The following is a 13,912-nucleotide window of genomic DNA, read 5'->3' on the forward strand; positions in this document are numbered from 1 at the left end:
TAATAAAAGTCATCCTGAAAAAAATCAATATATCAATACTTCAAAATAATTTTAAGCTGCTATTTCAAAATATGATTTGATTTTAAGGTTATAATAAACTCAGAAAATATACAATTCGAAATAGTTTGTAGTTTTTTTTTTTTATATAAATTTATTTATTTATTTTTGGCTGTGTTGGGTCTTCGTTTCTGTGCGAGGGCTTTCTCCAGTTGCGGCGAGTGGGGGCCACTCTTCATCGCGGTGCGTGGGCCTCTCACTGTCGCGGAGCACAGGCTCCAGACGCGCAGGTTCAGTAGTTGTGGCTCACGGGCTTAGTTGCTCCGCGGCACGTGGGATCTTCCCAGACCAGGGCTGGAACCCGTGTCCCCTGCATTGGCAGGCAGATTCTTAACCACTGCGCCACCAGGGAAGCCCAGTTTTTAGTTTTATTAACAGGTTGTGAGTAGCTTCTTTTAATTGTTAACGCAAGTTTTTATCATACTTCTTAAGTTACAAAAACAGTAGTTAATTGAAATTCAGTCCACAAATAATTCATTCTGAGCCCCAACTTTTTTTCATATTTTGTGGTTGAGAATTCTAATGTTGCTATAGTAAATAAGGACAGAAAGATGTTTAAAATGTGCATATTTGAAGAAAATATTATAGTAATGGAAAATCACACAAGAACACACCAGATTATTTTTTTTTGGAGGTTTAATTTTAACTAATTAATATTTCAATGATGAAGGTAATGTCAATCCAAATCTTTACTTATTTGTAATGCACAAACTATTTTTTGTAACTTGTAAGAGAAATAGATTCTTTTCACCATGGCAATACTTTCACCCTTATTTATGGTCTTTCTTTTTCTTGAGTCCTTTTTCTTCAGCAGTTTAACAAGTCACTTCTTGTTTGGCTAAAGTGCAATCCTAGCACAATAATGTTTCAGCTTGCAAGGAAGAACGCCCTTATTGAGTTGATAGAACTCCACCAGCTGGATTAGATCCGTAAATCTTGTGTGCCCGTCATCCAGGGTGTGGAACATTTCACCATCATCTTCCACCTGCAACAGGAAAAACAACAACTGGTAAGAAGTGCAAAATACCCAGAAAGACAATCATATTCTATTGCATACTGCATCTTTAAATGCCAAAATTGATGTGTTTATAATACTAAAGGACAATGAAAAGAATGTTATGGCATGTCCACTTCTTCTTTGTAACTTCACTTGCATTTAAAAGAAATACCATCTGATCCTAAGGTAAGCAGTGTGGCTCTACTTTCTCTGTCTCTAAATTCTCTTAACATTCAGTAGTTAGAATAGTAGGATTATTCTGAATCAATACAGTACACAGTGAGAAATCGGCACTATTCAGTGTAAAAGTAAACAAAAGATTTTAATACTCCCACCTACAGAAATTAATTTCCATTTCTAGTAGTTGTCTACCTAAAGCCTTACTTAATATATTAAAAATGAATATTCACCATAATTTGTATCAGTAAACTGATTCTGGAGAAATCAAATATTGTGTTAGTGGAATGACAGCATTTTGGGGTTTTTCTGTTTTTGTTTTCTGCAGTGAGATCTTCAGGCATTAAGCAATTCATACGTGCCAGGGACATCGCTCACATAATCAATGAAGTGGGGAAGATAACTTCACATGGACTTTAGATAGTTCCAAAAAGAGGTCATTCAAAAAAAAGAAAACACTAGCAACTTAGCAATCTGATGTAATACTTTCTTGAAAGTAGACTGAATCTCTGTTCCACACTATCTGGTTCCAATACACAGACCACATGCATACATACACGTGCACACACACACACACACACACACACATACACACACAAAAGCAGCAGAAGCAACAAAAAAATCCCAAAGCAAGTTGTGCCACATGAAAGCAGAATTACAGGAAATTTTTTAATGTGCTCAGAATAGTTTAAATAATGATCTCCAGTTCCACAACACCTGTGTACCTATCCATAATGATTAAAAACAAAACTACAAAAAACACCAAAAAAAATTTTTGGGACAAGAGAGGAGAAAGGGCTTGAAAATAACGATTTTTAAAGAACCATTAGAGGAATTCAGGAGAAGGAATTTTCAGTGGCCTTTTAACAATAGGTGGCATGGGGTCTATACAATATTACCAAATCATATTTCATGGGAAAAGGGAAATTTAATTTTTGCAATTCCTGTATTTCTTATATTAATTCAGGCTCATAAAACCATTTCTGCCAAACTTAACTCTAGTCAAAGCACAAGTTCCCAAATTATATTTAATAAAAGAAGCAAAAAAAACTAAAGTTTCCAAAAGCTTATGCATTAAGATCATCTTTAATATACGAATATGAAATCACAAATTACTTACTGGTATAATTTGAAAGTGCTTTATTTTTTGTCCATGACTCATTGACAGTACGAAAGTTTTGGGGTTGCTCTGACTATCCCGTACCAAGAAAACTCTAAAGAGAGAGAAGGATTTCAATATTTTTCTACATTTACTCATGGATTTCATAGAAATATAGCCTGTACCAAATCCAGGAAGTATATTCATAAATGTAGCCAGAGTTTTCCTTTACTATGTATTCAATGATGGGATTATCCAACATGGTACACAATATGGTATAACATAAACCTTATACTATAAAACTATCATCAGAGCTAATTTAATTTTAGTAGGATAAATACACAGCCATTTGTCAGATTGCTTGCTCACAATAACCAGTATAATGCTATGCTGGCATCAATAATTAGTGCTACGTCCTTTTTCCACTGGGAAAGCTGGGTATTCACATGTAACTCTTTGGTACAGAGAATAAGCCATTAGCATATTGTTATTTTAACTTCCGGGTCATGTTAGGCCCTAAAAAAAGAAAATTATTTAGAGTGAAATAATTTTTAACTCCCTCTTCTACACTGGATCCTTTCTTTTGATTCTGGTTCCTACTATTACATACACAACAGAAAGTGAGAAATGAATATATTCTAAAAAATCAATCCTGAAATCATTTATTAAATGTTTGAGCAAAATATTTTAAGTAAAAGAAACACCCAAACAACATGTAATTTAACCTTGAAGAATGCAGCAGAAAAGCCTCTATAACAGGCTAGAAAAACAAAACATGGCCTAATGGCCTGAGAAAAATGCTGCCAGGCGTGGATTCTTAACTGGCAATTCAGTGCATAACCAGCTTTATATTAATTGTTGGCAAACAGACTGTGCAAACAGTCCCCACTGGTGACTCCAATACTAATCTCACTGTGCCTGGGCGAAGAGACAGCCAAAGCTGAGCCATCACAGATGTCTGATGAGATTATCCATTTCATCTGTGCTGTGTGAGGTTCCGACATTACATCTCTAGGAGATGGGACAAAAGGGAGTTTCACTGGTCAATCAAGCTTAATTCTCTCCCCATTCCTGAGTAGAACACCACTACCACCTAGTGGATTGCCTGGCATCATCACATCTTTCCAAAAGAATACCCCAAATAACCCATTTTTTAATTAAAAATTAAAAAAAATAAAGATACTGTCATTCTTTATGCAATTATTTCATTCAATTTACAAAAAATGGGCTCAGAAATAAGGGAAATTATAATCCTCCAAAACATTTTGACAATTCTTTGTGATTTATTTCTTTTCTTGGCCTTAGATGGTAATTCTGCTGATTGCTCAGATTTATATCTGAAAAGACCGTGTTCCATGCAGAGAAGTATATTGAAATCTTTTCTTATTTAGAGTCTACTGAAATGCTGACTTGCTATTAATAATCTTCCATGTGAAGGTGCATTTTTATCCAAATGTCAGTATTAAATCACCTTGAAATTTTGCCATCATCTTAAGCCAACCCATGAAGATATAAGATCCCATTACCACTTGTTTAAATTGATGCTGGTTTTATTTCTCATCCAAACCTCAATACAAGCTCCTTAACTTGTATTGCATTTGGGAAGAGAATTCAGCTAGTATTATAGGAAGTATTGATATCTGAAATACTGAGTAATCTGAGAAAAAGAAAATTCTTTAGATCATAAATCTTGCATAATAAATTTTCTGTTTCTCCTGTCTCTTCTGTGGTATCCCACTAAAAGATAACATGAGAAGAGTCAAAACGTACTGTTTTCATAGGTTTATATTCCTTTAAACTGTTAAAATTTAGAGAAAAGAAAATAGGGGTGTAAACAAAAAGAAAAAAATAAGACAGTCTAAATATATAAGAAACAGCTTTTTACTTTAACACACCCTGCATCAAACCTAAAAAAATGTATAACACGTAAGATAGTGTCATGACACAAACCATACTTTGCAAACATATTATTTGTTCAAATCAAAATGTTGACACGCCAAAACAAGTTCAGTTTTCCCCCCATCAATTAATATCTGAGATGCACAGAATGGGTAATATTAGTGATCACTGGTTAAGAGCAGAGCATCCTGTTCAGCTATCTTCTCCTTATGCGCAAATACTAAGCACACACTATGTAACAGGTACTGTATAGGTATTGCTAGGATTCAATGACAACCATCCTTATAGAATAAAGTCACTTCTGTTTTAATAAGCTGAAGTCAAAACTCTCTGTGTGTGTTGAATAAGTCATTACTGATTATAAGAGAAATCAAAATCAGTGCTACTCAAAATCAAACTTACCCATCCACTAGACCTTGCTGAATAATCAATCGCTGAGCTTCCTCTCTAGAAATTTTGTGGTGAAACCATGGTTGGGACCGGTGGATAGCTGAAGAAATAAAGTGGAGGAATACAAAGATTTGTTTGAAATGATCACAATTTAATTATGTGTACTTTCTACCCTAACCCCGCAATGACTACATCTAAATGCACATCTCGCCACCCAATTAGTCACAGTGAATATGCAGAGACATACCCATGTTTGTGGCACAGCTCTGTGAAGACGCAGTGGGGCTACCATGAGTGCCCAGGCGTAAACATCCTTTTTTCTGTGCAAGGAAGTGGGAAACAAATTTTAACTTTCGGGGAGAAACAAATTCAAATCATAAATATTTTGAAGAACATGAAGCTAATTTGTACCCTCCAAGCTAGTCCTTCTTCAACTGCAACTGAAAGGGCTTCAGTGGGATTTTCTATAACTCTGCTTTTCTGGCCTGAGAAGTCCATTGCTACCAGGGAATTCTCTGATATACTTCTCTGGGGAAAAAAAGCACATTTTTTACCTTGAAAACATCTTTGAAGTTACCTTTCAGTGCTTTGCTGGCAATACGTTTCCATTTTAGGATGTGGTTCCAAAGGTGGCTAGCAGGAAATTAAAAAGTTAACAATACATATTCAACAGAAAATGGTGCTGTAAAATATTTTGGTTAAATAAGTTATACAGTTATTTGTTAAGGTCATTGAATTAAGTGTTGAATAAAGAGATTAAAAGCTTTCAAGGTAAGCATGTCTGTCTTTCTTCTAAAGCAACCATATCTCTTCATATTTAGAAAAGAATAACCTTTCCTGTGGCTAAGAAGATCCATCACTTCCAAACTCACTGCTCTATTATGCTTTGAGATTCATTAATGATCATTTAAATGTCAAATCTATTTACTTATTAAGATTCAAGATACACTAAAGCTGTAACAGACTGACTTACATCACTTCTTTAGAAACAAATAGTACCCATATTTTATAACAAACCAACAATATGTATTTTAAAAGTTTATCACATCAACTTTTCTCTAACTTAGAAAACGAAATTTAGTGAAATAATTCAGATAACTCCATAATATTAAAATTTCTATGATTTAATACGTGAATGTTTTTTCATCTTGTGAGCATGAACATGGCAAAATGAGAGCTGCAAAAATAAGTCTGAATGACAAAAGAAGAACTGATATAAAAGGAAGACATCTTTAAACAAACATAATTTTAAACAAGTAATAAAGTCATCTTTTTTGCGAATTACTTTTTGTATCCATAGTCTCTGAAGGTGAAAATAAAACATCCAAAACCTGGACCTTATTTTTATTTTTTTCTTTGTTTAGGGCTCTACTTCGTAACCGTCTTTTAAAAAGTGTGCCAACCCAAGTCATGCATCCTAAAAAAAAAAACAGTTGTCAGAATCTTCAGTTAAGAGTGTCACTCAGCATGGGGAGGGGGAAGGGTAAGCTGGGACGAAGTGAGAGAGTGGCAGGGACTTATATATACTACCAAATGTAAAATAGATAGCTAGTGGGAAGCAGCCTCATAGCACAGGGAGATCAGCTCGGTGCTTTGTGACCACCTAGAGGGGTGGGATAGGGTAGGAGGGAGATGCAAGAGGGAGGGGGATATGGGGATACATGTAAATGTGTAGCTGATTCACTTTGTTATAAAGCAGAAACTAACACACCATTGTAAAGCAATTATACTCCAATAAAGATGTTGTTTTTTTAAAAAAAGTGTCACTCAATTGATAAGAATTAAAACTCTTAAAAGACAAAACATCCAAAACCAGCATGAACAATGTTTAATAGTTTTTCCCCACTCGTCATTAATAGAAGAGCAACGCAAAAACCGGAGTTCTCATTGTAAAGGATCAGCCAACATACACCTGGAGACTCCTGGCTTAAGACCATTTTCTCTCTCTCCACATGGATTCAGCCATACCCTGCTTGGTCTAACAGACTCTAGTCAAATGTCTGCTTGAAACAAAACCTGGTCCATACAAAAATGGGAGGGGGGGATCATTTATCACTGCGTTATACATCCCACTTTATTAGCATTTGTTATTTCCTCTTGAAACCTTGCTGTAGTGGTCCACAATCTTATTATGGTTCATCTTTATTTCTGGAGATCCGGCGTGCAATCTTTCATTTGTTATAGGAGCCTTCATAACTGACAGCTGCTCTTTCCAGACAGATGCTGTCTCTGTAATCTCTATTTGCTGTCACACCTTACTTTGCCCTTCTCACCCCATGATCTTCTGTGCTGGGCTGTGGACCAGATGGATATACTTTTGCTTTGCTGACATTAATGAAAAGCTTCCACCTGCCCAAGCCAGAGAGTAACTAATCTCAATCATAATGATAGCTTTATCCTTATAATATCTCTGCCTTCACATGCCAAGATGGGCTCTGTAATCACAAGGTTCTGATAACATAAAAATACCGTTAGGAAACAAAAGTAAACATAACCAGTTCTTATTCTTTTTTTCATTTTTCTCCTATAATATGACAGGCTGAAATGTAAAATAAGATCCCATGTTACATAATTACTTGACCTAAGTGGGGAGTCTACGATACAAATAAGTATTTTCATTTGCTACATTAACTACACTAGGGGAAAACACAGGAATATAGAAAATGTTTTCTACTGAATGGCAGGTGGTGGATGAAAAATTAATAGTTTACCTTTGGTGGACAAAGAAATGGAAGTGAAGCAAAATCTGACTTGAACCAAAAGGTCATTTTCAGCTCAATTTCTTTCACATAGAAAAGCGATGTTGATAACATTCAGAATCAGTGTATTTCTCAAATAATTGTCCCTTTTTCTAGCTCTTCCTTCTGGTGGGATAAATAGGCAAGCCCTAAAAAAGGGTCCATGATTTTAATGGCATGCCTCTCTTTTTAAGAAAGAAGAGGCTTGGGTATCTCCTGGATTATCCAGACCACACCTTGAGATCAGATCCAAACACTTTTAGTGAGGTTGGAACATGAAATGTTTTTCAGGCAGCTTAGCTAAGCAGCAACTCGTAGTCACTCACTCCCTGTCACCCCATTTGAAAGAGCTACATAAACGTGTAGCACTGTGGCCTTAGTAAGAGGGCACAGAATTTCCTCAGACATTGTTCTCTCATCAGTGTCATACAGAGCCACAGGACATCAGAGGTGTAATCGATTCTAGAGATCATGCAACTGTTCCCCTTATTTTATACTGTAGGACGGCAGTGACTCAATCAAGGTCACGCTTATGGTAAAGATAATAACAGGCCCTATCTAAGGTTCTTTTATGTACCACGGAATGGGAGGTACAGGGAAGAAAGTGCAGTTTGGGATGTCTAGCTCAGAGTCAAATGTGAAAAATAATAAGAACTTCAGTTGACTTGTTTGTCCCATCCCCGTGTTCTGGCCAGGACCATATTAACAGATGCTCCTTTAAATGAATCCTTTTTATTATCCTAAAAAGGACCAAATACATTTGGCTTCTTGAAATATCTGCTGATGATTCTCATTTCAAAGGCTGATGGGATGTATATTATGTGCTATATATAGTTATGATGTTCATTATGGTATGATAATTTTTTTCTCATTTCCCTTCTCAAAATGAATCCCTGGAGAAGAAGACAATATTGTCCCTTTAAAACTATAACTAAAGTATGTGAACTTTTCCCTGTTGTCCTTGAACATGGGGCCTCAATGAAAACCAGCAGAGGCAGGTGAGACACACTGGCATCCAGGATATAGGTCACTGATTCTTTCATGATAATGTAGAAATTATCCTGGGATTCTGTATAGACACCAAAATAAACACAAATACCTCCCCAACCTTCTTAGTTTCCTTCATGAAAATTAAGAAGAGTAGAGATATAATTCTTGATGCTATTCTCTCTGATCATGTCAACTGCGATACAGGACAGGTCCTTGTTCTCATCACACAGAGACTTAAACCTCTTGTCCTTCTATCCCTATTTACAGCCAATTCACTCAAGGAATGTCTTTTCTTATACAAGGTGCTGAACAAGTAAAGCTACGTTAACCAATATGCCATAGACGTGCTGATCAACAGTAGGATCACTTTCAACGGAAAGAAGCAAGAATAATACCGTATTTGTACACTAATGACAGTGCTGAGACTAGAAAGTACTTACTTTATAACATTTTTTTCTATGATTAAGAGGACACTAAATAATAACTGCCTCCAAATCATGGCTGCTATTAACATGCTCATCCTAATAACTTTAAAAGAAATTTAGAAGGATTTAGGAAAGGATTAAGATAATAAAATTCATTATTCATATATACATATATGAATTAAAAGATTACGGTAAGCTGGCAAATTGTAAAAATTCTCACCTTAAAGCTATTGCTTTTATAAAAATTCATTACATTCCTTAGTTTCTTATTTTAGGGCTAAAAAGTCATATGATACAAAGATGAAAAGTTACTCTTCCATAACGTAAAGCAACGTAACTACAGCATTGGAGTTCTTTTTCCATATTAGTCTATCAGACTTCATAATCAACATTATTTCATGCCTCAGTCCTAGAGCTGAGCATTTTATATGCTACGTTACATGTGGGGAAATGCACCTTCTTTGGTCACAGCCATGAAACGCATGTTTTAACCTAAGTGGAAATGTAGCACATTAGCTGATTGTAACATGGGCTCATACTTCTGAATTCCTAATATACTCAAGGAGCAAAAGCAAAAATAGCAGAACATAAACTTGGAGTTCAGAAATAAATTTCTTGTGTTAATGCACAGGAAATTAAAATTAGGTCCCAAAGAAGGGAAAAAATGTATCTGCCTGTAAATATCCAAGTGGCATTTAGTATAAATCTGTGAAGCGGTGCTAGTCTTAACGCAATGCACAACCTGTATTTTGGCTTGCATCTTTTGGGTTTCCTGGAGAGCAGTATGCTTTTCAAGGACCTGGAACTTTAAAAATTTAATTGTTAGAAAGTCAGAATGCAAAAGAGCTCACAGGCTATGATAATCCCAGAATTAATATTTAAATAAATAAACCCACAATCAAATCAATAATTAAGAAAGATCTACAATCTCAAGGACAATGTTCTATAAATTATCTTATTTTCTAATCCTCAAATGTAATGACACAGAATCACTCTCATAATTCTTTCAAATATTTAAAGTTTTTCTTTAACATAAAACATTATTTTAATTGAATACTTCATGTGTGCCTGACTATTGTGATTTTATCACATAGGCTGCAATCATATAAAATCCAAAAAAAAATAGTTCAATATAACATGATACTAGGATGGTGCCAAAAAGTTACTTTACTTGACCAAAAGGAAAGAATGGAAATGTACATTTATAATGTAATGTGATTGCAAATTAATGTAAATATAAAATAAAATGTAGGTTCAAAAACTTGGTGCTTACCATGGGTGATATACTCTGAGAACTGCAGCCACTTCTACCTTGATATGGATGCATGTAATTCTGGTACAGCTGCATGCCATACTGCAGAATAAATAAATAAAAACACATTCCCACCACTTTTACTACACAGAGTTTTACTACAACTTTTGAAAATCAACACTTTCATTAATTATACATCGTCAATATAAAAACTGAAAATTATAAGCTTTCCTTAAAACAAAGAAGTAAAGCAGCCATACTTTTGAATGGTAAACTTTTAGTGTCCTAAATAGTACAGTTTAAAAGACAGTGTTTTTTATTTGGACCCACACTTATGTTCTAGCTCACAATATAAAGATCTGGAACTGACATTCCTACTCATTATTCTTAGTGTCAATAGCACCAAAACCATTTGGAGCTTAGCAATAAGAAAGCTCACTTGGGAAGGGTGCCTGACTTTATGGTACAAAGACTCTGAGAATCTGACACACATCCTAAGCAAACCTGGGTAAAATTTACCATAATTCTTCAATGACTGATTGATGAATTACATTGTCTTTTGTAATCCATAAACTTGATCCTATTTTGAAGATTCTTGGCACTGTATCACCCTCTGGTAACAGTACTCTTAGGGCATTGTTTAATTTTGGGCTTTAAATTCAGGGAAATCAAAATGGTGGGGAATCAGGCTAATTTCAGACAGAGACATGGCATACAGTGTAAAGAGCAGTAGATAAGAACTACAGAGGCTTTACTTTCAAGAGGTAGCATCATAAGAACTGGACTGCTAGGCTACAATTGGAAAGTGGGTCTAGAGTGTAATTGGATTGTTAGTTTGAGAAACATTAAGAACGCCAACTGCCATGGCCAAACTTATCTTGCAGGAGTCCCTATCTGAAACTGGAAGATAAGCCCCTTAGATTTAAGTTACTTCGTTAAAAAAAAAAGAAACCAATGGAACAGATAGGCTTCTTTTTTTTTTCCTGCTACCCTCTATAATTCTCTCCATTTCATGGAGCCATTATGAACTTAAAAGTAGGTCCGATATAAAAGAGATTGAAGAGACACCATGGAAACCAATCTTACCCTTAGGATGAATTCCATTTAAACATTCTAACAGAGCTGTTTCTCTACTAAAAACTATTTTCTTAAAAGCAATTGCAGCAAAGTGGATATATTTGGTAATTAGGCAGAAAATCAGAGGGAGGTGAGGGGAGTCACTGTTTTCAAGATTTTGCTTTTAACATGAATACAGTCATTTAAAATTCTCTGTGTTGACTTCTTTATCCAATTATTTCCCAACTTATAAAAATTATTTTTTAATTTAAGGTTTGATTGACATTAATAGGACCTAATGAAATTTATTTTAAATCAACTCTAAGCCTACAGTAACTTTAAAAAGAAGACAGAGGAGCTTAATTCCTAGTCAAGTTCATTTGGAGAATATACAATAGCCTGCAACCACACTTTCACAAGGACATGCTGCCTGGACACCTTTTATTTACCTGCAGTGAAAAGCCTGCTACCCACTAATAAGACTGTTTCCTTCAAAGATGTATTGTCCCTGGTACCTGTGGTGTTAGGAAGTTGCTTCTGTGCTGTTGAAAGTTAACTCTGGCTAAGGGGTAGCACATGGGTCACCTTAACATTTCCCTGTCCTATGGAGGGGCAGATAAGGGACCAAAATGTGTTAGAGAGAAACTAGCAGAGTTCTAACTGAAGGGAAGGGGAAAAGACAACATGTAACTAGGACACTGTACATGAGCAAATCTCCCCTTTTCTAAGTCTTGTGATTTTTCTGATTCTATATGTAACTGGAATTTCTCCAAAGAGAATGGGAATAGCTCTATCTGATGCTACATGAAGAGTTTACATGTGTATATGAAAAAGAAAGGAAAATAAAACAAGTGGCCAAATTCTTGGGGGAGGCTATATCTAATAAATAACACATAATGAAAAGAAGAAGGACACTTCTGGTCCAGCCAACATAACATAGACTAGTCTTTCCCTGCTCCTCGCTACTAGGTACAATGATAAACTCTGGAAATAACAAGATAGACAACCAAAGGAGATGAGCAAAAGCTACCTCTAACACCAGGTGAGCCCAGCTGCACCAGCCAGGGGGATCAAACCAGTGCCCCACTGACAACAAGCTGCCAGGCCCCTATTAGAGAGCCTCAAATGTGTCTGTGCTGGCAGGCCCAGGCTTCCTGTAACTGATTATTTTAAAGTGTAAAACAGATCATATCACTTTCCTATTTGAAACCGTGGTGGTTTCTCATTGGCTCCATGATAAAGGACCTCACTGATGCTGGCCTCTATTTCCAGCCTCATCTGGAAACACTTTGCCATAACTGAAATAAACAGGGAACACAGATGTGGTAGCAGAATAATGGTCCCCATATATGTCCACGCCCTAACCCCTAGAACCTGTGAATATATTAGGCTACCTGGCAAAGGGGAAATAAGGTTGCAGATACAATTAAGGGTGCTAATCAGCTGACTTTTTTTTTTTTACATTTATTTTCATTTATTTATTTTCTGGCCACGCCGTGTGGCATGAGGGATCTTAGTTCCCCCACCATGGATCAAACCTGTGCCCCCTGCAATGGAAGTGCATTCTTAACCACTGGACCACCAGGGAAGTCCCTAATCAGCTGACTTTGAAATGACGTGATTATTTTGATTATCCTGGTAGATCCAATGTAATCACAAGGGTCCTTATCCAGAGCCAGAAGAGAGAACCAGAAAAATGGCAGCATGGAAAGGACTCAGCTGGATATTGCTGGCTTTAAGGGTGGAGGAAGTTGCCATGAGCAGCCTCTAAAGGCTGGAAAGGGCAAGAAAATGGATTTCCCCCTAGAGACTGCAAAAGAGAATGGAGCCCTGTTGACACCTTGCTTTTAGGCCAATAAGACCCATTTCAGACTTCTGAATGACAGAGGTATAGGATAATAAATTTGTGTTTTAAGCCACTAGGTTGGTGGTAATGTGTTACAGCAGCTATAGAAAACTAATACAACAGAGCATCTTTAAACTGGGCATCTGTGACTTGAAAGAGGCTTTGAGAAGAGTCAAACGAGAGAAAAAAAAGGTAAGAAGGAGACAGTCTTCCAGAAACTGAGCATTCTGGATATAGAAAGAACAAAGAAAGCTTTTAGTACATTTCATCATTTCTTAGACACACATTTGTTTTCAAACTAACAATCTGTATTATAATCTATGGCATCTTATATTCACTGTGGACGAAGTGACTTGACATTGCCTGAAACTGATGGGATTAAGAAGTCATTAGCATGAAAACCTTGCAAAAGGAATGCCAGTGGCTAGAAAGACAACCCCACGGACCATGGCAGAACACTCATCTGAGAGATGATGCCTCCCCAAAGCTCTTGAACCACAGAGCTGGTTAATCTGTGGAAAATATGAGTATCCATGACTCTGAGATGAAAATGATTCAGAAAAGCCAGATTGAGAATATGAAGAAGTTTTAAGAATACCTCAACTAACTTATTTCATATATGTGTATATATACACACATACATATATATCTGTGTGTATACACAAAATTGATAACATCAACAAAAATGATGAAAATCAGGACTATAGGCCTAAAAAAATCTAAATATTCGAATGAAAATAAAAATTATAAGTGATATGAAACATCATATCACAATTTTATTGGCATAATTCTCATCTTTCTAGTTACACAAAAAATAATGGAGCATCCTAGTAAAATCAATGGCATGTTAGAGTCACTGAAAGACTGATTAAAGGAAGTGGGTTTACCACCTGCTTCTGTGTTGGGTGTTTGAATTTGAGCCCCTTAGAAGGGAGAAAGACTTGGCTAACAAGGTTGGAAAGTATCTCTTCCACCAGCCTAGCTAG

The 13,912-nt window shown here is 36.0% G+C and overlaps 1 protein-coding gene across 2 annotated transcripts in view; it reads right to left on the reverse strand.

Annotated features, from left to right (window-relative positions):
- Window positions 1-814: 814 nt before the first annotated feature.
- Window positions 815-13,912, reverse strand: part of GRB14 (growth factor receptor bound protein 14) — a 132,989-nt gene continuing 119,891 nt past the window's right edge. For both annotated transcript variants that reach the window (XM_061200828.1, XM_061200821.1), the window contains 6 exons: window positions 10,046-10,126; window positions 5,031-5,147; window positions 4,867-4,939; window positions 4,632-4,719; window positions 2,352-2,445; window positions 815-1,042 (listed from right to left, as the gene is read on the reverse strand). In XM_061200828.1, the coding sequence (XP_061056811.1) occupies window positions 896-1,042; window positions 2,352-2,445; window positions 4,632-4,719; window positions 4,867-4,939; window positions 5,031-5,147; window positions 10,046-10,126 (600 nt within the window). In that variant the 3' untranslated portion in view covers window positions 815-895. The remainder of the gene's footprint in view (window positions 1,043-2,351; window positions 2,446-4,631; window positions 4,720-4,866; window positions 4,940-5,030; window positions 5,148-10,045; window positions 10,127-13,912) is intronic.

This window comes from Eubalaena glacialis, chromosome 1, assembly GCF_028564815.1.
Source record: "Eubalaena glacialis isolate mEubGla1 chromosome 1, mEubGla1.1.hap2.+ XY, whole genome shotgun sequence".
In the NCBI taxonomy this organism is placed as follows: Eukaryota; Metazoa; Chordata; class Mammalia; order Artiodactyla; family Balaenidae; genus Eubalaena; species Eubalaena glacialis.